The 23,429-nt window shown below is 42.8% G+C and overlaps 1 protein-coding gene and 1 long non-coding RNA gene across 5 annotated transcripts in view; both read left to right on the top strand.

Moving 5' to 3' along the window:
* LOC150057229 (uncharacterized) overlaps positions 1-13,935 on the top strand; it is a 52,251-nt gene extending 38,316 nt beyond the window's left edge. Inside the window, exons 1-3 of one of the 4 annotated variants that reach the window (XR_016537161.1) lie at positions 6,514-6,745; positions 13,506-13,631; positions 13,829-13,905. This is a non-coding gene — a long non-coding RNA (uncharacterized LOC150057229). Of the gene's footprint in view, positions 1-6,513; positions 6,746-10,034; positions 10,122-13,505; positions 13,632-13,828 lie in introns of those variants that run through there. The other 3 variants (XR_016537163.1, XR_016537162.1, XR_016537164.1) reach the window with 3 other exon arrangements.
* Positions 13,936-14,180: 245 nt separating this feature from the next.
* Positions 14,181-15,349, top strand: LOC150057228 (uncharacterized). Its single transcript, XM_090342373.1, has one exon. It carries the CDS (start codon positions 14,259-14,261, stop codon positions 15,234-15,236), a length of 978 nt encoding a protein of 325 aa, XP_090198499.1. The 5' UTR covers positions 14,181-14,258; the 3' UTR covers positions 15,237-15,349.
* The last annotated feature ends 8,080 nt before the right edge of the window (positions 15,350-23,429 follow it).

The following is a 23,429-nucleotide window of genomic DNA, read 5'->3' as shown; positions in this document are numbered from 1 at the left end:
ATGGGGGCAGACAAGCTAAAGTCCCATTGATATGGCTAAATGTATGAGATCAGCGTCCACAAAGTAGTTGCATCAGTTCATATCACAAGCCAATTAATATCTATAAGGACCTCTTTTAAAAAATCAATTGTGGGGTTTGAATTCAGGGCCTGGGCACTATTCCTGAGCTCTTCAACTTAAGGCTAGCACTCTACCAAGTTGAGCCAGTGACACTTCTGGTTTTCTGATGGTTAATTGGAGATAAGAGTCTCACAGACTTTCATGCCTAGGCTAGTTTTGAACTACAGTCCTCAGATCTCAGCTTCCTGAGTGGTGAGGGTTGCAGGCACAAGCCACTGGTGCCCAGCTTGAAGCTCTTTTCTAGTAATTCATCCTAGGATTCTCTTCTCTATAAGGGACAGTGAGAAGTATTATCTTGTGAAGTATCCTGAGGTCAGCACAATTCCTGTGGTAAATCTGTGGTTTAATTACTGAGGTTCATCTTCTTCATTTATCCAGAGCTGGCTTCATGGATGCCAGGGACCAGCAGTGGGACAACAAGCTATGTGTGTTTGCCTCACAGGTGAGGTGCACCTCACAGGTAAAAAGTATTTTGAGGGTAGAATGAGGTTCCTTCTTCAAAAGTAATTCTGGCAGATACGTTGTTGATGACAAATACTGTAGTAAATCCATGGACATCAGGAAAGGTGGGGATGAGGGCCTCAGTTCCTGCACTCTGTATTTGACCTCTCGACCTCCTGTATCTCTGAAGATGCCTCTTGTGCACACTCACAACTGTCCTCAATTGTTCCCTGTATATCTAGGTGCTCTCTCACACCAATTTGCTTTATTCTCAAACATTCATCCAGGGTCACTGATATTTATCTTGTTTCCTTAGTTCACAGATTATCCATCTCCAGGGGACATCAAGTCCACGTGACTTGGAGCTGATTGGCCTGTTTCACTAGGTGGCCCCAGTGTTTGACACAGTTCCCAGAATGTAGTGGGTGCCAAGAAACTGTCAGGGGGAGGGTAAAATATGAGAGAATCTGCAGACCAACTTCTCTGTAAGCTGCACACATAAACTTCTCAGAATCATAAATTACTCAGCAAATAAAGCAAACCAAAGTGGAGAATCTCTGAGTGGACTGAAAAAAGTAAGGACCCACAGGATCTGCTGTCCAACCAAGACAAAGGCATCCCCTGGAGATCCCCTATTTATCAACCAGTTCTCAAAAGACCACAGCTTAACAGCCAGCCACCAGTCTGGTCAAACTTGTCATTTTAAGATGGATGAACAAAGGAACAGAGTCTTGGGATGAGGTGCTTAAGGCCACATAGAGAGACCTGATTCCCTTGACTTTGCAGCCAGCTTTCCTGAAATAACCTCACTAGACTTAAAAACATGCACTCTATAACACAATGATACTATAGGACATCAAAATCCCATTCAGCCCTGGATAAGTCATCCAGAGCCAAAAAATAAATCAACAAACAAGCCTCAGATTTAAATACCATAGGATAAATGGACCAGCAGTATCCACAAAGTATTTTATTCTGATGCTGGAAATTACACATTCTCCTCAGCCCATAGAATGTTCTTCAAAATAGATCACTTTCTGTGACATTAAAGCAAGGATTGAAAAATATAAGAAACTTTCAATGTATGGTATAAATACACACACACAAAAACACATATATGTATGTTTTCTGTGTATATATATGTGTGTATATATATATATATTTATTCTGGGCACTGTCCCTAAGCTCATATATACATATGTGTGTGTGTGTGTGTGTGTATATATATATATATATATATATATATATATTCTGAGTTCTACATGTGAGTGAAAAACATGCATCCTTTGTCACTCTGGGCCTGACTTACTTCACATGGTTTTTCCAGGTTCTTCTATTTCTTTGCACATGATGTAATATCATTTTAATGCATGAGTAAAATTCCATTGTGCATATATACTGCATTTTCTTGATCCATTCACTCACAGATGTACTCATTCACTCACTGAGCCATTGATTCCATTCAGTTGCAGCTGATTCCGTGCTTTGCCTCTGGTGAATAGGACTGCATTGAACACAGCTGTGAAGGTGGTCTTACTGTCATCTAGTTTGTCCAATATTTTGAATAAATGCTCAAGCATGGGATTTCTGGATCCTCATTAGGTTTTTGAAGAACCTCCCTACTGATTTCAAAACTGGTTGAAAATGTTTATCTTCCTACCAACAGTGAACTAGGGCTCTTTGTTTTCCCCACATCCATGCTAGCATCTGTTATTGTTTGTGTTCGTGATGATGGACATTCTGAGATCTCGTTGTTATTTTGATTTGCATATCCTTTGAGTATTTCTTCATATTTCTTTTGGGCAATTTTACTTTTGTTGGGAAAATTTACTTCTTCTGAGAAGTTTCTATGCAGCTTGTTTGCCAATTTATTAATTTTAGGTTCTTGATTTTTTTTTTGCAAATCCTGGGGCTTGAACTCAGTGGCTGGGCACTGTCCTTGAGCTTTCTCAGGTTAGTGCTCTACTACTTGAGCCACAGCACCACTTCTGGACTTTTCTGTGTATGTGGTACTGAGGAATTGAATCCAGGGCTTTGTGCATGCTAGGCAAGCACTCTACCAATAGGCAAACTCCCAGCTTAGGTTACTGATTCTTTTTTTCCTTTTTTTTGGTTGTTCATGGGGCTTGAACTTGAACTCTGGGCTTGAGCATTGTACCTGAATTCTTCAGCTCAAGGCTACTGCCCTACCCCTTGAGCCACAGTACCACTTCCTGTTTCCTGGTGATCAATTATAGATGAGTCTCATGGACTTTCATACTGGCTGGCTTTGAACCTGTTTCAATGCTGCTATGAACATTGTTGTGCTAGAGGATTTAGTATGTCCTTGTTTCTGGACGATTGGGTAAATGCCAAGTAGTGGAATTGCTGGGTCATAGGGGAGTTCTATATTTAGTCTTTTGAGGAACTGCTATATTGCTTTCCATAATGGTTGGACCAGTTTGCACTCCCAGCAACAGTGTAGTAGTGATCCCTCCTGGCCACATCCCCTCCAGCATCTGTTATTAGATTTCTTGATCCTGGCCATTCTAATTGGAGTGAGGTGGAATCTTAGTTTTTTGGTTTGCATTTCTTTTATGACAAGAGATGTTGAGCATTTCTTCATGTGTGTATAGGCCATTATAATTTCTTCTTCAGAGAAGAATCTCTTTAAGTCTTTGGCCCATCTTTTAATGGGATGGTTGTTTCTTTGGAGATTAGTTTGGGAGTGATTCAATTTTTGAGCTGTTGATATATTTTAGATATGAGGCCTTTGTTTGTTCTATGGTTAGTGAAGATCTTTTCCCACTCTGTAGGCTTTCTAGTTAATTTGCTAGCTATGTCCTTTGCCATACAGAAACTCTGCAGTTTAATGCAGTCCCACGTATCCAGCCTTTCTCTGATTTGTTGTGTTTCTTGGTCCTTATTAAGAAAGTTTTGACCTGTGCCAAGGAGGCCTAGTGTATCTCCAATTCCTTCTTGTAAAGTTTTCAGTGTATCAGCTTTTACTTCGAGGTCTTTGATCCATATGGAGTTAATCCTAGTGCAGGGTGAAAAAGAAGGATCCAATTTTAGTTTTCTGCAGGTGCTTAACTAGTTCTGCCAGGTCCACTTGTTGAAGAAGCTATCTTTCTTCCATTCTATTTTTTTGGCTCCCTTGTCAAAGATTAGGTGACCATAGGTCTGTGGGTTAATATCTGGGTCTTCAGGCCTGTTCTTGTGCCAGTACCAGGTGTTTTGGTCACTATAGCTTTGTAATAGAGTCTAAAGTTTGGTATTGAAATTCCTCCTGCACTGTTCTTTCTGCTAAGAAGTGTTTTTGTTATACGGGGTCTTTTATTGTTCCATATGAAACTTTGGATTGCTTCTTCTACTTCTTTAAAGAATGACATTGGGATATTGATAGGCACTATTTACCATAGCAAAGATATGGAACCAACCCAGATGCCCCTCAGTTGATGAGTGGATCAACAAGATGTGGTATTTATACACAATGGAATTCTATGCTGCTGTCAGAAAGAATGACATCCCCCCATTTGGAAGGAAATGGAAACACTTAGAAAAAAATCATATTAAGTGAAGTAAGCCAGACTCAAAGGAACATAGACCCAATAGTCTCCCTCATTTGTCATAATCAGTAGGAACCTTGGGCTTTCCTAGCAGAGATTCACAATAGAACAAAATCTAGATACATAAGGCCATATAGTATGACGCTAAATGAAAGGACCTCCAGGATGTAGAAACAAAAGCCATATAATGAGTGATTGTTGTCCTTGATGTACTATGTTATCTCTCATCTCTTTTACTGTCCCTTGGTTATCTCATATTGTTACAATACTTCACCTTATTATCTGATATATTTTATGTATGCTTAATTGGTTATTTGAAATAGGAGAGGGAAAGGGGGAAATTAAGTTGTGAGAGGGGAGGGGGGAGGGAAATGGGAAACAGGACATGAGAAAGGGTATCAATATTTGTGAAGTAATGCACCTTCTATCTTATGAATATAATGTAACCCTACTATTAATTACAATAAAAACATATGGAAAAAAAGAATTGTGCTTGAGAGACAGCAAGGGAAGAGATGACATTGTCCACAAAGGAATTCACTTTTTATTTGATGAATATAACTAACCCCTCTGTACGTCACCTTTATAATGACAATCATAAAAAATAACTAAATTAAAAGAACCATAGAAGGAATCTGTAGAATAATGATATAAACAAAATGAGCTGTGGGGAGTTGTGAAGATCACATTCTGACAAGATGAATTTCCTCTTTCAAGAGCAATGGAATATTAAATGTGAGAAGCCTGTGTGTGAAATGAAAGGTCATATATACATGGGGCTCCGATAAGCCCTGTATGGCCAGTATGTCTTTTTTAGGATGCAGAGGCCACTGACCAGTAATCCAAACATGTATGTGCAGATACAACTTCCTCAGACACAGAATCATAGCTAGGGTGCCTATTTCGCCTCGTATTTCAGTTAGGAAAAAGCCAAAACAGGAGAGCAAGTCCTTGAGTTTAAGCCCCAATGCCAGTACTAGGAGGTAGAATTTATCATAGTATCTGCACATATGTGTATTTATATCCAGAAAGGAATCATCTGAACATATTAAAATTCAAAAGCATCAGCAAACTATCTGGTTATAGGACTAAGTTAGTGGTTAATTTTTCTGGATGATGGCGGTTTCTATGATTTTAGTGTTTCTTTTTCTTTATACTCATCTCCTAAATTGTTTTATGAAAAACTTTTTGCCAGTCTTTGGACTTGAACTCAGGGCCTGGGCACTGTCCTTGGACATTTTTTGCTCAACACTAGCACTCTGCCACTTGAGCCACAGCACTACATATGGCTTTTTCTATGTAGGTGGTACTGAGGAATTGAATCCAGGGCTTCATGCATGCTAGCCAAGAACTCTACCACTAGGCTATGCTCCTGGCCTATTCTCCAATCTTTTAATTAAAACAGATTATTTTCTTTGGGCTCCCCTACAACAATCCCCTGTGGTTTGGTTCCTAGTTAACATTTCTACTAAAAATAAAACCTACTTCCACCCATCACACCGTGCCCTTAAATCTCCCCTTATATCCCTCTGTGCCATGCTATACAACTTTTAATTCCTCAGATGTCCTGTCCAATCCCAACGTGTGCCAAACCAACCTCTGCATTGTCAAGTCCCTGGCCAGTCCCAATGATGCTGCTTTGGGTGCAGCTCCTCCTTGACCAGATGTATGGACCCAGGCTTTTCCTCCCCCTGTAAACTGGTCTTTCCAATTCCACAGTACACGCTGTACTCCCACACTTAGTTCAAAACTGTAAACACCCAAGCCCTAAACCCTCATCTGGGCCAACAGAAATGGGCCATTTTTCTCCCAGTTCTTGAGGGAGTAAACTTGGTGTCAACTATGGCATCCTTAGGGCTCTCTGGTGGGAGTCCCCACCAATAACTCGGTGAACACTTACTCTCCTCTGTTGAGGGTTCTCCAACGCCCTGTGCCTTTTACAAACTCAAATAAACATAAAAAAAAAAAAGCTGAAGTGGTAGAGAGCTAACCTTGAGTTAAAAAAAAAAGCTTAGAAACAGCACCCAAGCCTTTAGGGTACAGACAGACACACACACACACACACACACTACAAATGGATACATAGAGCAAAGTCTGCTGTACAAATAACTGGCTCAGGGACTAAAGCTTGAGCTAACAGGAGATGGTTTTTACTGGATTCCTTCCTTCAACTCCACTCAGTCAGGTAAATGAACCCAGTAGGGTGACTCAGGCCTGGGGGTGGGATGGGCCACGGTGAGCCAATCACCACAGGTTGCTTCTGATTGGCTAATTGTAGGAGCGTCTTCATGAATCGTCCAATGAGAAGCGTCCATGGCAAGAGGCGCATGCTGCCGGCGTGAGTGGGGCTGTCTCCTCCTGAACTTTAATTCAGTCCCCCGGAGTCGCTGCTCAGTAACAACTCCCGCCATCCCAGTTGGGGAAGCTGAGCTGCGGTCCTGAGCGCGGCCTCTCGGGCTCTTCCCTGGACGCCAGCGCCCTCCACCCCGGGCCTCGGCCCCGCTGCTGACGTTTCTCCGGGTTAGACTCCCACAGACGTCACGGCCCGGGCTGGTTTCAGAGCCGCCGCGGGGGTGTGGGGTGCAGTGCCTGTGGATCTCCGCGAGGACAGCGGGGTGCGTGGGGAGCGGGAAGTGGTGAGTGGGGACGCCGGTCCGCGGTCAGGATCCTGGGGGGGGGGGGGGATCCGGAAGGCAGGGCCTCAGCTGGGTCTGGTAGGCCCTAGGGGGCCGGGTAGTGAAGAGCTCCTCCAGGTAGGGAAGGGCTCCTCAGCCCTCCAAGGCCTGCGAGAAGGGCTGGGCGGGGCGGGGCTGGCAGCGGGCACCTGAGTCCTAGGAGTCCTGCCACCCGGTCCTGGCCCTCCTGTCTGCTCCAGAGGAGGGGAAGTCACCACAGGCTGTGTGGGGTGGAGGAATTTATTATTTGTAAGAAGGAGCAGGGGGAATGTGGTGTCCCCAGTCATCTGTCCTTTCTCCTGGTTTTCCTAAGAGACTTTTCAGGGCCAAGGGAAGCAGGGTAGATGTTGATTTTCCTTCTTTCAACCTTGAGTCATATTTAATTGTTCTTTCAACAAGAGGTGAACTGTTTAAAATTAAAAAATCACAGTTCTGTATTACTTTTAATACTATTTAAATATTTCAATTAAGAGATACAATGCATTAAAACCAATATCAAAGTGTGTGTCTACAGGAAAACTCTTTAACTATTGTAAATATAATGAATTTTAGAGTAGAAGAGATGGAGTTGACAAAGTCAAAGTATTAAAATTTTCAGTACTATTCCAACACTGGTGACTCACATCTGTAATCCATGCTACTGGAGGGTGAGATTTAAGGATCACAATTCCAAGCCTGTTTGGAAGAAAAGTCCATGAGATTCTTATTTCCAATTAACTACCGAAAAGTAAGAAGTAGAGCCTTGGCTTAAGTGGTAGAATGCCAGACCTGAGCAGAAAAACCCAGGGATGTTGCTCAGGACTGAGTTCAAATCCCAGGACCTGCACCAAAAAACAAAAACAAAAACAAAAAAGGTGGGGGGAGCGGGCAAAATACTTTCAAAATAACATGCTGAGTTGATGTGTTGAGTTGAAAACTCACTCTTTAAGTTAAAAGTGTGTGTGTGTGTGTGTGCGTGCGTGTGCGCACGAGCGTGTGCATGCACATGCACATGGATGTGTTCTCAGGCACACATGCGCTTGGGTTCCTGCATTCGTGAGTGTTTATGCCTAATAGCTAGGATAATCGTAGCCGAGGCTATGTGCCCAGCTTGAAGAGCTTCTTTTTTCCTTTTCTTTTTTTGTAGGTCATGGGGCTTGAACTCCAGGCCTGTCCCTGAGCTCTTCAGCTCAAGTCTACTGCCTTGCCCCTTGAGCCACAGCCCCACTTCCAGTTTTCTAGAGATTAATTGGAGATAAGAGTCTCAGACTCTTCAAACTTAATAGCTTCTTTCTGGAAGATAGCTCCCAAACTGTACATCAGGGATTAATAATACCCCTGGATAACCCCGTGGTGCTATGAGGACTGAATGTGTTAATTAGTATAAAAAGTGCTTAGAACAATGCCTGGCAGATAGAAAGCCCTCAATAACTCATATTACTTTGATCTTGAAATCACAGGGATCTTGTTTGTGATAGGACAGCCTGGCTGACTTTGTGGTGACCGAGTATCTCTCACCATGGAGGATCAGGATCAGAGAGATGAGCCAGGAATTGCCTGTCAACCTGGCTTCTTCTGCAGTAAGTTTGCTTGTGGCTAATGGAGGTATTCTCTTAAAAAAAAAAATCCTTGAGGATTTCAAATTGCTGGCTAACATATTGGTCCTAAAAGTTGATTGAGTTGTGAATAGGTATAAAAAATGAAAACAACTCAGAGGGCTCATATTCTCTTTACTATGCTGAAGTTAGATCTAAAATGCACTGGGATATGACAAATGATAAAGGAATTCTAGCTACTCACATACAGGGAGACCAGAAGAGAATTCTCTTGAAAGAATCACAAAGGTGCAATGCCTGAATACCTTTTCATATTTATATAAAATAATATATGTACTGAAATGAACTCCAAGATATAAAAACAATGGACTTTTTTCCCCCTTTTTTGCCAGTCCTGGGGCTTGCCCTCAGGGCCTGAGCACTGTCCTTGGGTTTTTTCCGCAAGGCCTAGCACTCTGTCACTTGAGCCATGGTATAATTTCTGGCTTTTTCTATGTATGTGGTACTGAGGAATTGAACTCGGGTCTTTGTGCATGCTAGGCAAGCACTCTACTACAGCCAGGTTCCTAGCCTGGTCTATTTTTGTCTGAAAACTTGACACTACTGTCAGCATTAACGTCACCACCTAGTGCAGGAATAGGGTCAAATACTGACTGCGTGTAAGTTAATGTTGCACGATCTGTTCACAGGGCAATGACAGGAGGTATAGCTTCTTCATCCCCATCTTCTCTGTTGCTGATGTTTCTGATCCTTTGGAATTCAGTGCTTAGTGTACTGGAAAGGAAGTCATTTTTCTCAGGAGGAATCAAACATATATGTTTCTGCTTCACAGTGTTAAGAGTTTTAGAACTAGAAGACATTCAGCACAGCCTACAGATACTTCTACTACTCTAGGTTTGTGATATTTTGAGGTCTGAATCGGCCAAGCCCACTGTTGTGGCCTGCCAGTAAATTCTTCATTACCATCATCAAAGCCAACATGAATGTTGTGCTCAAAATCAGATGAAGGAGAAATCTTTTTACCTTTTTTTGTTTGTTTTGGTCATGGGACTTGAACTCTGGGCATGACTGCTGCCCCTGAGCTCTTCAGCTCAAGGCTACCCCCCTACCCATTTAGTTACAGCACCATTTCCGGGGTTTTGGTGGGTAAGTGGAGATAAAAGTTTCATGGACTTTAGTGCCCAGGCTGGCTTTGAACCAAGATCCTCAAATCTCAGCTTCCTGAGTAGCTAGGATTTCAAGTGTGAGCCATTGAGCCCAGGTTTTTACTTTCTTTTTCAGTGCTGGAGAAATGTGAACATAGTTATTCCTGGTTTTTACAAAGAACGGGAGGTGGGGCAGATGTTTCAAATTGATTCACTGATAAAGGATTTTGGATTCACTGATGAAGGATTTTTGCCTCTAGTGCCAAATATAACTGCTCCTCAGGAGGTGTGGTGGTGCTGGAGGCTGGTCTCCCAATTTTCTATTATAAGACATGATTCAGAATTTTGAAAAGATCATAAAAGTCAGCTATCATACTGCTTGATATTTATTTAAATAGGCTGAAGACACTGCATATAAAATTGTTTACAAGAGTCTGTCATCCCAGCCACTTGGGACTCCGATGTGGAAGAATCTCTTGTGCCCAGGAGTTTGATGCCATCTTGGGCATTATTAGGACAAGCAGGTGGCAGAGGAGGAAATATCTCTAGTTCCAGCCCTGTTGAGGAGCTCCAGAGGGGCTGGGAAGCTGCCAGAAGAGGAGCAGCATTGGAGCACGGCTGGGACAGCAGCTATACCCCAAGGACCAGATAGGACAGGTCTGTGCCAGAGTGGAAGTAAGACAGCCACTACTGCAAGTGGTCACAACTGTGAGAGCAGTGACCAGATGTTAATTATTCTTCCTCCTCCCCTCCCCCTCTCCCTGTCCCTCCCTATCTCCCTCCTCTTCCTCCTCCCTCTCTTCCTCCTCCTCCTCCTCCTTCTTTTGTCAGCCATGGGGCTTGGACTCTGGGCCTGGACATTGTCCCTGAGCTCTTCAGCTCAAGGCTACCACCCTACCTCTTGAGCCACAGCTAGTGGTTAACTGGAGATAAGAGTTTTACAGACTTTAGTGCCTGGGCTGGCTTTGAACCGTGATTCTCATATGTCAGCCTTGTGAGTAGCTATGATTACAAGTGTGAGCTTCCAGGGCCTGGCCAGATGTTGATTCTTAAGTGAAAGGCTGATTAACATCTGACCATGATGGGTCAGATGTTTTCCGGTTTCTGGGTTTATTGATAGAAGGAAACCCAGAAACATAACATTTACATGGATGGGGAGAAAAGAGCTTTGCTTTCTAAAGAAGGCAAAAATAGAATAGAATTGTAGAGAAGGGATGAGAAAAGACAGCAAAATTGGTTCTTACTCTAGAAATCTTTTGTGTATTTTGGATACCGAGGCCAGGACTTGGATTTAGGCATTGTCTCTTAGTTTTTCATTAAAGGTCAGCACTCTACCACTTGAGCTACACCTGTATATCCAACTTTTTTTTACTACTTTATTGGGAAATAATAGTCTTACAGTTGGGGATGGGAGTTTGGCCTAGTGGTAGAGTGTTTGCTTAGCATGCATGAAGACCTGGATTCAATCCCTTGGTACCACATACATAGAAAAAGCTGGAAGTGGTGCTGTGGCTCAAGTGGTAGAGCTCTAGCCTTGAGAAAGCCCAATGACAGTGTTCAGGCCCTGAATTCAAGCCCCAGAACTGGCCAAAAAAAAGGAAGAAAAGAAAAGAAAAAAAATGTAACAGTGGCCCACACTGGCTTTGAAACTTGATCTTGAGATTTGGACTGATTCCAAAATTTTTGTAGATTGTGCGAAGCCTGAGCGGTATGAAAACTGAACTGGACATCTAGTTGGGGTTGGATAACCAACTCATTGGTGTTGTAAACAACAGATAGTAGTTATCAAAACTCATGACAAACTCCTATAGTACAGGTTATTGCTTTCAAAGAACAAACACAAGTGGTGTAACAAAAGCCATAAAAAACCTAAAGGACAGCATCTAGGCCCTGAGTTCAAAGCAACCAAAGAAATTGAGAATATACAAAGTTATTCCTGGTACAGAGATCCTAAAATATCTTGAAATCTGATAACCAATTGGAGTGTCTTTGATTCTTTTCATAAGCTGTTTTCAAATGTTGTCTGAATGCATGGGAACATGAACTCTGCCAGAGTGCTGCCTCTCTGTAGCATTGGCAGGCTGGGGACTGGCAGCCTGGCACCCCTGACTCACCCCTCTTAAACTCTCAATACTCAAGAAGCTCAGTTTGAAGCTCTCTTTGGCATGAAAGCCCATATCTCCAATTAATCACCAAAAAGGCAGAAGTGGAGTCATGACTCAAGTAGTAGAATGCCAGGCCTGCACAAAACAACTTAAGGAGCCGGCTCACATCCGTAATCCTAGCTACTCAGGAGGCTGAGATCTGAGGATCACAGTTGAAAGCCAGCCCTGGCACTAAAGACCATGAGACTCTTATCGCCAATTAACCACTAGAAAAGTGGAAGTGGTACTATGGCTCAAGGGGCAGGGTGGTAGCCTTGAGCTGAAGAGCTCAGGAACAGGGCTCAGGCCCAGAGTCCAAGCCCTACAATGACAAAACAAAAACAAAAACAGCTTAAAAGGGATAACACTAGGCTGAGTTCAAGACCCACAGTACTGGCTATCTGGTAGGGAAAACATGTTATAGATTGGCCCCTTTAGTGGATAGTGACTATATAGTGAGATGGATTGGGATAAGCTTGAATGCTGTTACAACTGAATTGTCAGCTGCTGGATAATTAAATCATGTTCCCAAACCACAACATATTAGTTGTCACAAGTGATAACAGATAAGTAGAACACAGGTCACAGCCTTCCCAGGTTGTAGGGAGTGTTTCATGACTGGTTGATTTTAGGCCTCTGGAAAAATCTTTCATGATGGTAAGAGTGGAATAGAAGGCGGTGTAGAGGAACCAGAGTTCCATTTCCTGGCTGCTAAAGTTTTCCTCAGTGTCCCATAGAATGACCTGTGCTGTGTTGTACCAGCCCAGTGCTAGTGGTCTCTAAGGCCTTGAAGCATTGCCGTGTTGGTTTCCATCAAACCATGAGCCACTGAGGTAGCTTCTCCCAGCCCCTTTTCTTTGTCTTTTTAGTATTTTGTTTTTGTCAGTGTATATGTGTGTATACTAGTCCCGAGGCTTAAACTCAAGACCTGGGCACTGTCTCTTACCATTTTTGCTCTAGACTAGTGTTCTACCACTCAGCCATAGCTTCAACTTTTTTTTTGATGATTGAGATATAAGCCTTAATGGATTTTTGTATCTTGTCTAGACTGGTTTCAGATCTCACACCTCAGCCTCTTGACCAGGTAGGATTATAGGCATGAGCCACTGGAACTCAACTGAAATGCTCTTTTGCATCTACATTTCAGTAGGTTCTATTATGATGTGAGTGGAAGATGGAAAATTTCTTATTCAGGACTTGAGAGTATAGGATGAAATAGATTTCTTCAAATAAATTAGTTGTTTATTTCAGGCTAAATTTACATAATAGAAACAAGTGTGGATTTACTGTGTAGGTGAATACTAGTCCATGCTCACTCTGGTGTGTCTTTATAATCTTTTTCTGTATCCACACTTGCCAAAAGATGAATTACGTAGACATTCTTTATATATATAAATAGTTCTGTTCTGTTTTTGTGGTATCTTTGTTCAGTTTGGCTATCAGACTAATACTGGCTTCACAGAATGTGTGGCAAAGTTCTTTCCTTTTCCATTTTATGGAACATTCTTGATTCTTCTTTAAAGGACTGGGAGAATTCAGTAGTGAGCACATTTATTCTCGGGCTTTTCATTACAGTGAGACTATTACTGTTGGAACTATTATGACCAGCACTAAGGGGCTCAGGTGCTTTCCCTGCAGGTTTCACTTCTTTCAGATCTCACCCATACAGAGGGGAAGCTAGGATTATAGGCATGAGTTACTGGCCCCAGGAGATGGGAAATGCTCATTTCCAGCCAGAACTGGCCAAAAAAAAAAAGATGGCTGGTGAATATTAAATTGTTGACTAGGCAACACAATATATGTGTTTCTTTTGTTGTTGTTGTTAATAAGTTGAATCTCATTTCCAGTTCTGTGGCTTTTAACTCTTGCTTTTGGAATTATTTGTGGAATATTTTAGGAGACTGTGAACTTTGAGGATGTGGCCATCAATTTTACCTTGGAAGAATGGGCTTTACTAAGTCTTTCTCAAAGGAAGCTCTACCAAGATGTGATGGGGAAACATTTAAGAACCTGGCCTCCAGAGGTAAATATTCCCTTACTTAACTGTGAGCTGTTCCTACCCTTGGTAATGCTGCATGATTTAGAATGAAAAATGGAACATGTAGATGAATATATGACTGTAAATATACCATGATCTCATTATGCCATGAAAAGTGATGTAGTCTTAATATTGTTTCTGTAATGTTGAAGGAATCAATGGTTTCTGTGTTTGTATTTTAGAAAAGAAGCAGGGACAAGAAAATAATGAAGTTAACCAAAACTCCAGGGAAGAAAAAAGGTAATTGCACTAAGCAGAAACAATACTGTTCTTTCAAATATTGTAGGGTGGCAGGAAATTTTTAAACTAAACAGATAACGCAAATACATAAGGATAGAAATTGACTTAATCTTAGGACATTTTTCTTTTAACATGTATACAAGTGGAGTTCCAAAATTTGTAAATTCAGAAGTCTAAAATATGACACTATGGAGACCATTTGGAGAAGACCATGCAGGCACAGGAGATACTTTTTAATGGTTTAGTGCTTTAAAAAAAAGTTCTTAGTTTGTGTGCCTTTTGTTTTTCAGAACTATATTTTTAGAGAGGCTCTATGGATCTGAAGAAGAGAGTTGGTTTAATGAAGCCTTCCAACAGAATGTAGAACATACCATGAATAAGAAAACTCTACCCAGACTTGCATCTTTCAAAAACTATATGTTTGGAGAAACCATCCTTGCTCCTTCACCCATGGGTATGCCTGTCAGAGCTCACACAGGACAAATATCTTTTCAGTATCAGGACATATCAATATATGTGGACAGCCACAACACTCATAAAGAATACGGGAGAGCTTACAGGAAATTCCATCAGGGGAAAATCAGCTGTGGAATGCACAATGAGGAAAATCCATTTGCAGCTAAACAATGTGAAAACTCCTTTAGCAGTTTTTTTCACAGACAAGAAAAAATTGACACTGAAGTTAAACACTGCTGTGAAAGTATGCATTGTAGAAGATCTTGCCCTCATTCTGGTATTCTTCAAGGGCATGAAAGAATCCACCCTGGTGAGAAACCCTTGGCATATGAGCAATGTGGGAAAACCTCTTTTTCTAGTTCTCTTAAAGCACATGAAAGAATTGACACTGTCAAGAAACCCTATAAATGTAAGCAATGTGGAAAAACATTCGCTTTTTCTGGTGCCCTTCGAAGACATGAAAAAAGTCACACTGGAGAAAACCCCGATGAATGTATGCAATGTGGGAAAACCTTCCCTTTCTCTAGTTACCTTAAAGAACATGAAAGGATTCACACTGGAGAGAAACCCTATGGGTGTAAGCAATGTGGGAAAACATACGTTTTTCGCAGTTCCCTTGGCAGACATGAAAGAAGTCACACTGGCCACAAACCCTACACATGTAAGCAATGTGGGAAAACATTCATTCTTCTCCATTTCCTTCAAAGACATGAAAGAATTCACACTGGAGAGAAACCCTATGGATGTAAGCAGTGTGGGAAAACATTTGTGTTTCCCTGTTCCCTTCGAAGACATGAAAGAATTCACACTGGAGAGAAACCCTATAAATGTAAGCAATGTGGGAAAGCATTTGTTCTTCCCTACCATCTTCACAGACATGAAAGAATACACTAAAGAGAAACCTTACAGATTTAAGCAGTATGGGAAAATATTTGTTCTTATTATAACTCTGATTACCTAGAGTTATAGGATGAGCCCCTGGCTCCTGGCTCTTTTTGCTCTTTTGAAACAGGATCTCACTATGAGTGTAACCCTGGTAGCTTAGGGCTAGTGATTTTCCTTCAAGAGGAGAAGCTGTTTCCTATGTATCCTTACAGTTATCATTGCTATTTGGTATCCTGGGATGAAGAGAGTTCTTGGCATAGACTGCTCTTTTTCTGCAATAATAAACCAATCTAGGAACAGAGCCCCGTGATCCTCTGTACCCTGAGCTTTGGGAGAGTGTAAGTAGCTGTTTATTTAGATACAGGCATCTCCCAAGGTCCCCAGCTGGGGATGGGATCCCTGAGATTTCCAGAAGGAAGTGGGCAGATACCAGCAGCCTGCCTGGAAGATACCAGTAGCTGAGTGAAGGATGGGTGGGTGAGGAGGCATGCCTCAATCTTTTCACTCACTGTAGATCTCACTGTCCCGGGCTGATATGAAACAACAGCATAAAAATATTGCATGCATTTTGTAATACTGAACATGTAACTTTTCTGTGCACACACACACACACGCACACACACGCACACACACAGATATGTGTGGCACCAGTAGTACTGAGGCCTGGGCATTGTCCCTTAGCTTTTGAACTCAAGACTATAGCTCTACCACTTGAGCCACATCTCCAGTTCTGGCTTTTTTACTGATTAAATGGTGATGACTCACAGACTTTCCTGTGTGCCCCTAACCCCTCCCTGCTTTGATACTTAATCTTCTGATCTCAATCTCCTAAGTAGCTGGAATTCCATGTGTGAGCTTCCAGCACCCAGGTTTACTTTGTTTGGATATACTATACCCAAAACTGTAATAGGAACAGCACTGTTTGCATCAAAACAGGCTGGGAGCTGGTGCCTCATATCTGTAATCCTAGTTATTCAGGAGGACTCAAGATCTGAGGATGGCGGTTGGAAGCCTGCCCTGGAAAGAACTTTCATTTAGACTCTTATCTCTAATTGACCAAAATGAGGAGGGAGGAGAGAGAGGTAAAAAGGAGGAAGAAGAACAGACAAAAGAAACATAGAAAAAAAGCAAGTGCCATAAGATGAGCTAAGGCTTGAGTGGTAGAGCAGTACCCACCCCGGCGCCAGGCCCAAGGGGACCCATGCGGGGTTCTGTGCCTCCTGTGCTACACGGAAGGCTGTGGGCCTTGAGGGGCCCTGAGGAACTGGACTCGGCCTGATCCTGCCAGGTGCTGAAGGGAGCAGCATGGCAGAAAGTTGCTGCATCCTCCTGAAGCTCCCAAGTGCATCCACTACCCAGAGAGCAGAGCAAGGCGGTTTCCAGTCTAGGAAGCCAGGCCTCATCTCCCACTGTCCCCTATGCAGAGTGGGCTTGCCTGAGAGCGTGGAGGCGGAGCCCAGAGGAAGGGAGTGGGGACAGCACAGCTCCAATGCCAGGGCCTCCAGCCAGTCTGCATTAGTTTCATGGCCTTTCCTGCCCTGGCTGGATTTGAACCACTGTCCTTAGATTAGTCTCCCGAGTAGCTCTGATTACAGGCATGGGCCACCATTGCCCATTTTTAGGGTCTGTTGTGTATGTGCACACACATGTAAGTATGTAATCACTGAAAATTGTTCCTGGTCATGGATGATCATTATCTGGGTGGTCGTGACCCACGCCCTCGTTTGCACTGTGTTCCCACAGGACCCTGTGGACATCTCTGATGTAACATTTAATGCCCACGTGCCTGGTTTCTCCTCCAGTGACAGGGACATCTCATCCCAAACATCTAGAATAGGATCAGAATGAAGATAAGTGAACACAAAATTAAAATCATAAGTGTATTCTGAGTGAATTAAACTCAAGTATTTAATGAGTAAGTAAAGTGCATATGCATTTGATTAATATAGCCATACTATTCAAAGGACTTGTATGAAACTGGAACCTGGTAAAATGAGGTAAGTAGGGTTGGGAGAGATGGGAAAGGAGACATTTATCAAGGTGCAGTGTACTCATTAACTGATTTGGTTGAATAAAAACTTCTTTGCACAACTACTTGGAAATAATCACAGAAGAGGGAGCATCAGCTCCTCTCAATCTCACTCTCACTCATCTTGGGATTCCCCTGAGATGGAAAGGTGGTCAGATGTTAGAACTCTCACAGTGACAAGGGGCATGACACTTGCTTGTTGTCTACTTCCTGACCTTCCCTGCATGATGCCTTGAGGCCTTCTCTCTTCTGGCCCCACTCTCGTTCTCCCTCACCTGGACTGTAGTCCTCTTACCCTGGCCAAGCCTTTCTTCATGCCATCCTTCCACATCCCTGGGATATTAGTTTTCCAACTCTGCCATTAGATGCTACCACAAGGAAATCCAAACAGCAGAAATGTATTTCCTCAGACTTCTAGAAGCTATATGGGAAGCTGAGGTTGAGAGTATTGTAATTCTTGGTTAGCACAGGCACAGCTAACAGAGGAAGTGGAAAATGGGATCACTGTGGAGCCACACTAGAGGCAAAAATCAAAATACCTCAAAATATCCATGTGGAAAAAGAGCTTCCTGTATGACTTATCAGTTGAACTGGTAAAAGAAAACTTGAGGCTCTGAGTTCAAACTCCATTGATCATTTCCCCTCCCCACCCCATACACATAGATGAGAACTTGGCTGAGTGTTTCAATGGAGGGTTGTTGGAAAATCTGTGTGCCCATCCATCTATCTATCCAGTGATCTACTGATTGGTCTATCTCCCTGTTTTGGATGTGGACGTATTTCAGATTAATGAGATTTGCTATGTGCCAGTAGCTCACACCTGTAAACCTAGTATTCAGGAGGCTGGGAGGTGGGGATTCAGTTTGAAGTCATCTCAGTCAGAAAACTTTAATACTCTTACCCTTAGTTAAGCAGCAAAATTCCAGCGGTGGCACGATGGATCATACAAGCACACTGCTGATTAGAATAATGAGACATGGGAAAGGGAGGGAGAAATGCTAGTATTGAAATTAGTATGCACCTAATTCCATAGGGCATTTCCTTTTTGTTTGTTTTTGGGTTTTCATAGATCAAGTTTTTGGTCTGAGTGGGAGATGTAACCAGACTCTATATAGTAGCCATCTTTACCACACAGCTATGTCTTCCTCCCAAAGCACTGTTTCTTGTCATCAAATACCTTTGCAAAATATCTCTTTGCATTTGAACAATTTGATTTGGGGTGCTGAACAAAGAAGCTTACATTGGATTGGGAAAGACATATCCATTTCTTTCCAAAACACATTCCAGCCTTCACTGGTTCTCTTCCAAGTTTGAAAATGAAACTCATCTGTCATTCTAAAACTGATTTAATTCCTGGCTTCAACAGTCATGGAAAACAGATGTGTGAAGAGAGGACTTCTTATAAGCAGGCTCTTCTGAAAGCAAAAACTGAGAGGCAAAGGTGTGGAATTTGACATAGTCCACATCCTGCATAGATTGTTTTCCTAGAAAGCACTTCAGGCTGCATGTGCACCTGGCTGCAGCGACTTGACCATCATTTAACCTTGTATTTCTACTACTTAACTTCCAAAGAGAAGAGGAATTGTCAGGTTTTTAGTCCTCGGTCCCTCCTGACCCGCAGGAGGGATAGGGAGAACACGTCCTGACCAGGACGAGCCAAGAAAGGAGTGGGCCGACTGACTACCCGCACCCAGCCCTCCCTCACCAGAAGACAATCAGACACGTCAGGGAGACCCGTCAAGGCAGGAACTCGTTTAATGAGGAAGTACATTCAGCTAATATAGGTTGCAGGGGCCTATCAACACAAAGGTGGGCAGCGTGGAGGAGGTCCACATGTTTACTCTCACTCTAGGTCTCAGCAGAGAGTGATTCACAATACCGACGGTATAGCTCAAAGTTAGGCATGGTGTTCATACACGACAGCTCATTTCTTTGGGTGGTTATCTGACTCAGTGATGCAGATTCATGGGTCAGCCTGATCCTGCACTCTGCTCCCAACAAGGAACAATAATCTTTTGACCTGTATCTTGTTGCCTATTTAGTTTCAGAACTGATAACAAGGACATACTGATACCGACAGCCTGTCATGTGTATTATTTATTGTTACACTACTCTAAATTATTTAACACTCAGATGACAAGTACATGGACTGCAGATCTTTACATCAGCACATAAGTGAACAACATCACTCATTTAGATGGTACCTGTGAAGAAATTAAACAATACACAGAAATTTAGTATGAGTAGTGTAGAAACATCATTCTATCTACAGGGCTGAGTATTGAAACCATGGCACGTGCATGCTAGGCACACAGATCTGCTATTTGAGCCACACCTCTACCTCTGCTATCTGTGCCAGGCCTCTCCGCAGTACTGAGGTTTAACTTTAGAAGCTTGTGCTAGAGGAAGCCTGAAAAAGCTTTTGGCAATGCTGCTTCATCATGTGAATCTCTATTGTGCCCTCAACATGGCCAGGAGTGGACTGGTGACCCACTGGCTCAACTGGATGATAATATTACCGGGAGGATGCACACACACATACACAGTCCTGGGACCTGAAATCAGGGCCTGAGCATTGTCCTTGGGCTTTCTCAAGGCCAGAGCTCTATCACTTGAGACATAGCACCATTCCCAGCTTTTTCTATGTATGTGGTACCAAGGAATCAAACCCAGGTCCCTTGTGCATGCTAGGCAAGCACTCTACCACTAGACCAAACTCCTGTCTCAACTCCCATCACTGCTCATTTAGCAGTTATAATCATGCCTGATGCCAAGATTTTAACACTTTACCCTCAGTAAATGATGTCTATACACAATTAATTCAGTCAGAAACCTTGGATTCAGATTGATAAAAAAAAGTTTCCATGCTAGATGTGGTGGCTCACACCTTTAATCCTAGCTACTCAGGAGCGCCTAGGCCCCAGAGTTCAAGCCCTGCAATCCATGTGACTGACAAAAAAAAAAAAGTTATCATTAAGTGTATAGAAAGGCAGTCAAGTAGCTGGGCACTAGTGGCTCATGACTGTAACCCTAGCTACTCAGAAGGCTGAGATCTAAGGATTGAGGTTCAAAGCCAGCCAAGGCATGAAAGTCCATGAGACGTTTTTCTTCTAATTAACCACTAGAAAACCAGAAATGGCACTGTGGCTCAATGTTGGAGAGCACTAACCTTGAGCTGAAGAGCTCAGGACAGCGCCCAGGCCCAGAGTTCAAGCCCTATGACTACCACCACCAAAAGACAGACGGCTCAGAGTTCAGGCCCCATGACCAACCAAAAACAAAAAGTCTTGGCCAGGAGCATAGCCTAGTGGTAGAATGCTCACCTAGCATGGATGAAGCCCTGGGTTCTATTCGTTACTACCACATACATAGAAAAGGCCAGAAGTGGAGCTGTGGCTTAAGTGGTAGAGTGCTACCCTTGAGCAAAATGTGTCCCAGGACCGTGCCCCGGCCCTGAGTTTAAGGCCTAGGACCGCCCCTACCCCACCTCACCCTCCAAAAAAAGGAAGGAAAGAATATCATGTGCAAAATAAGGCAGAAATCCTGAGAGTAAGTCCACTGGCAATTGTCAACAACCCAGAAAATAGGAAAAAGGGGACTTCATGGATAGATTCTTTTCTACCACCCGAGCAAAAACCAAATGGTAGCAGGCACTTCAATATGAAACCTGTGTTCCCCAGTGCTGTGATGTAAGTTGGTAGTACAGAAGCTACTTTCTCTGATCCTTTGTAACTGCAATCCTAGAAAATGTGAACCCATTGGAATAGGGTCTCATACACAAGGGATCCTATCAGGGTTTTCTAAGAGTTCTCTTCACTGGTAACTAGAACAGCAAGAACTCCATCTCCACACTGGTGTCTTGGTCATTTACTCAACTTGCAAAAGGACAGAACGGCACAGACAAAAGCTGCACTGCTGTGACATTCAAAATAGTTCCCATAAACTTGTTGCCTTGTCTCTGTACATCTTTTATATACATCCCTATCTATATTTGGATATCTGACCTTTTTAAGCAAACCTCTCCCATCATCACTGTGTTCTGGTTCTCTTGAGAACACGGAAGGATTAAATGATTCATAGAAAAATACCATGTGAATTCATACACTTACTTTTTCATCCAAATTAGCTATAATTCACTAACAACTTTATATACTGTACATGCATGGGAATATTTCCTGCTTTTTCCATGAAATGAGGCCTCTTACTAAATTAAATGATGACCTCTGCAAAACAAAGTTTTTTTATGCATGATCAACCAAGAGTTCTTTCCTTATGAACCTATATAATGTTTACTGTGCTTTTGCTGCTTTCCTTATTTTCCATTTCATTAGCTATGTAGGAACTCAAGCTGACATACCACGTGTATTTCTGCTTCCAAGACTCCTCTGCTCCCTCCTTGCTGGTGCTACTCTTGGCTGCCTCTGATTTTTTTTTCCCCCAGACCTGGGGCTTGAACGCAGGGCCCGTGCACTGTCCCTGAGCTTCTTTTGCTCAAGGCTAGCCCTCTACCACTTGAGGCACAGTGTTACCTCTGCTTCTGTTTATTTGGTGCTGAGGACTCCAACCTAGGGCTTTCATGCATGCCAGGCAAGCATTCTACCACTAAGCCACATTCCCAGCCCCTGCCTCTCTGATTGATAAAAGGATCTGCTGTACTCCCATCCAGTGTGATGGTGGGTCTTTCAAAGTAACTTGAGTTGTGTGGTGCAAAGAACGGATTCAGACTCCATTAAGCTATGTTGTACATAAAATCTGTTTCCATTCCCTCCAATAAGTGTTTATTGCATATAAATCCTGTGACCATCTTCATTTAGTCTTGTAGTTCCTAGGACTTGACTTCCAAAGAGAACAGGAGCAATTATCTTTTGACGTGATCTGTTGTTGCCTATTTACTTTCAAAACTGAAGACAAGGATGTACTGATACCCATAGCCTGTCCTGTATACTGTATGGTTACAATACTCTCAATTGTTCCACACTAAAATGAGCAGCATATGGACTCACCAGGTGTTTGGTTCCAGACAAGATCAGAAGTCATCGTCCCTTTGGGTGCTGGTGTCTTCACTATGAAGAAATTAAACACATACACAAGAATTCAGTCTGCAGCTAGGTAAGTGCTGGTGTCTCACACATGTAATCCTAGCTACTAGGAGGCTGAGATCTGAACATTGTGGTTCAAAGCCAGCCTGGGCACAAAAAGTCTGTAAGACTCTTATTCCAATTAACAGACAGAAAACCAGAAGTGGCACTATGGCTCAAGTGGTAGAGCCCTAGCGTTGAGCTGAAGAGCTTAGGGACAATGCCCAGGCCCAGAATTCAAGCCCCACGACCACCCCCCCTCCAAAGAAAAGTCTGTACAGTGTAGAAGAAAATCATATTTTCCATCTACAGTGCTGAGTATTGAAACCATGATTGTCTGCATGCTAGGCACACGATCTGCTATTTCAGCTATACCTCCACCTCTTCTATCCCTGCCAGGCCTTTCTTCAATACTGAGGTTTGATTTCAGAAACCTGTGCTAGATGAAGCTGCATAGGAATGAGTCTAGCTTTTGGCAATGCTGCCTCATCACATGAACCCCTTGTATGCCCTCAGCATGGCCAGGATTTTATTGATGAGCCGCTGGCTCAACTAGATAGTATTTACTGGGAGGGTTGAGGCCAGATGATAGTAATTGGAAGGCACTCACAGTAGGAATGGCTTTGAAAGGCCATTTCCAATTCACCCGCCCAATACTGGAAAGGAAATGTACAGTTCAAGGGTTAAAGCATCAGCCAGCAGCCCAAGGGAAGAAGCACAATGCCATACTACTAGTGCATGGGCACACACATGTGTGCAAACACACAAGTTCACGGAAGTAGTTTTGGCTGTGAGTTTAAGGACTTGACACTCAAGTTGCAATCAAAAAATGCAAATCATATGAGACTGTAAAAAATGGTACTAAAGAGTACAATCAACAAGATGAGGGAAAAAAGGGAAGAAAATAATTCAAACCTTCATGGTCCACTTATGTGAAGCACAGAGCTCACCAAACTCACAGGATGAGAAAGTTGAATAGTGAGTTGCAAGCTTACAGAAAAGGAGGAAGACAGGGTGGCTTCTGAGCTGGAGGTTCAGATTAAACAAAATGACCCAAAGTTGCCTCACAGCATAGGCAATGCACCTAACACTACC

Source organism: Megascapheus bottae, chromosome 11 (assembly GCF_031878675.1).
Source record: "Megascapheus bottae isolate mThoBot1 chromosome 11, mThoBot2.hap1, whole genome shotgun sequence".
NCBI classification, from domain to species: Eukaryota; Metazoa; Chordata; class Mammalia; order Rodentia; family Geomyidae; genus Megascapheus; species Megascapheus bottae.
Note: the sequence above shows the minus strand (reverse complement) of the source record. Positions and strands in the feature narration are given on the sequence as shown.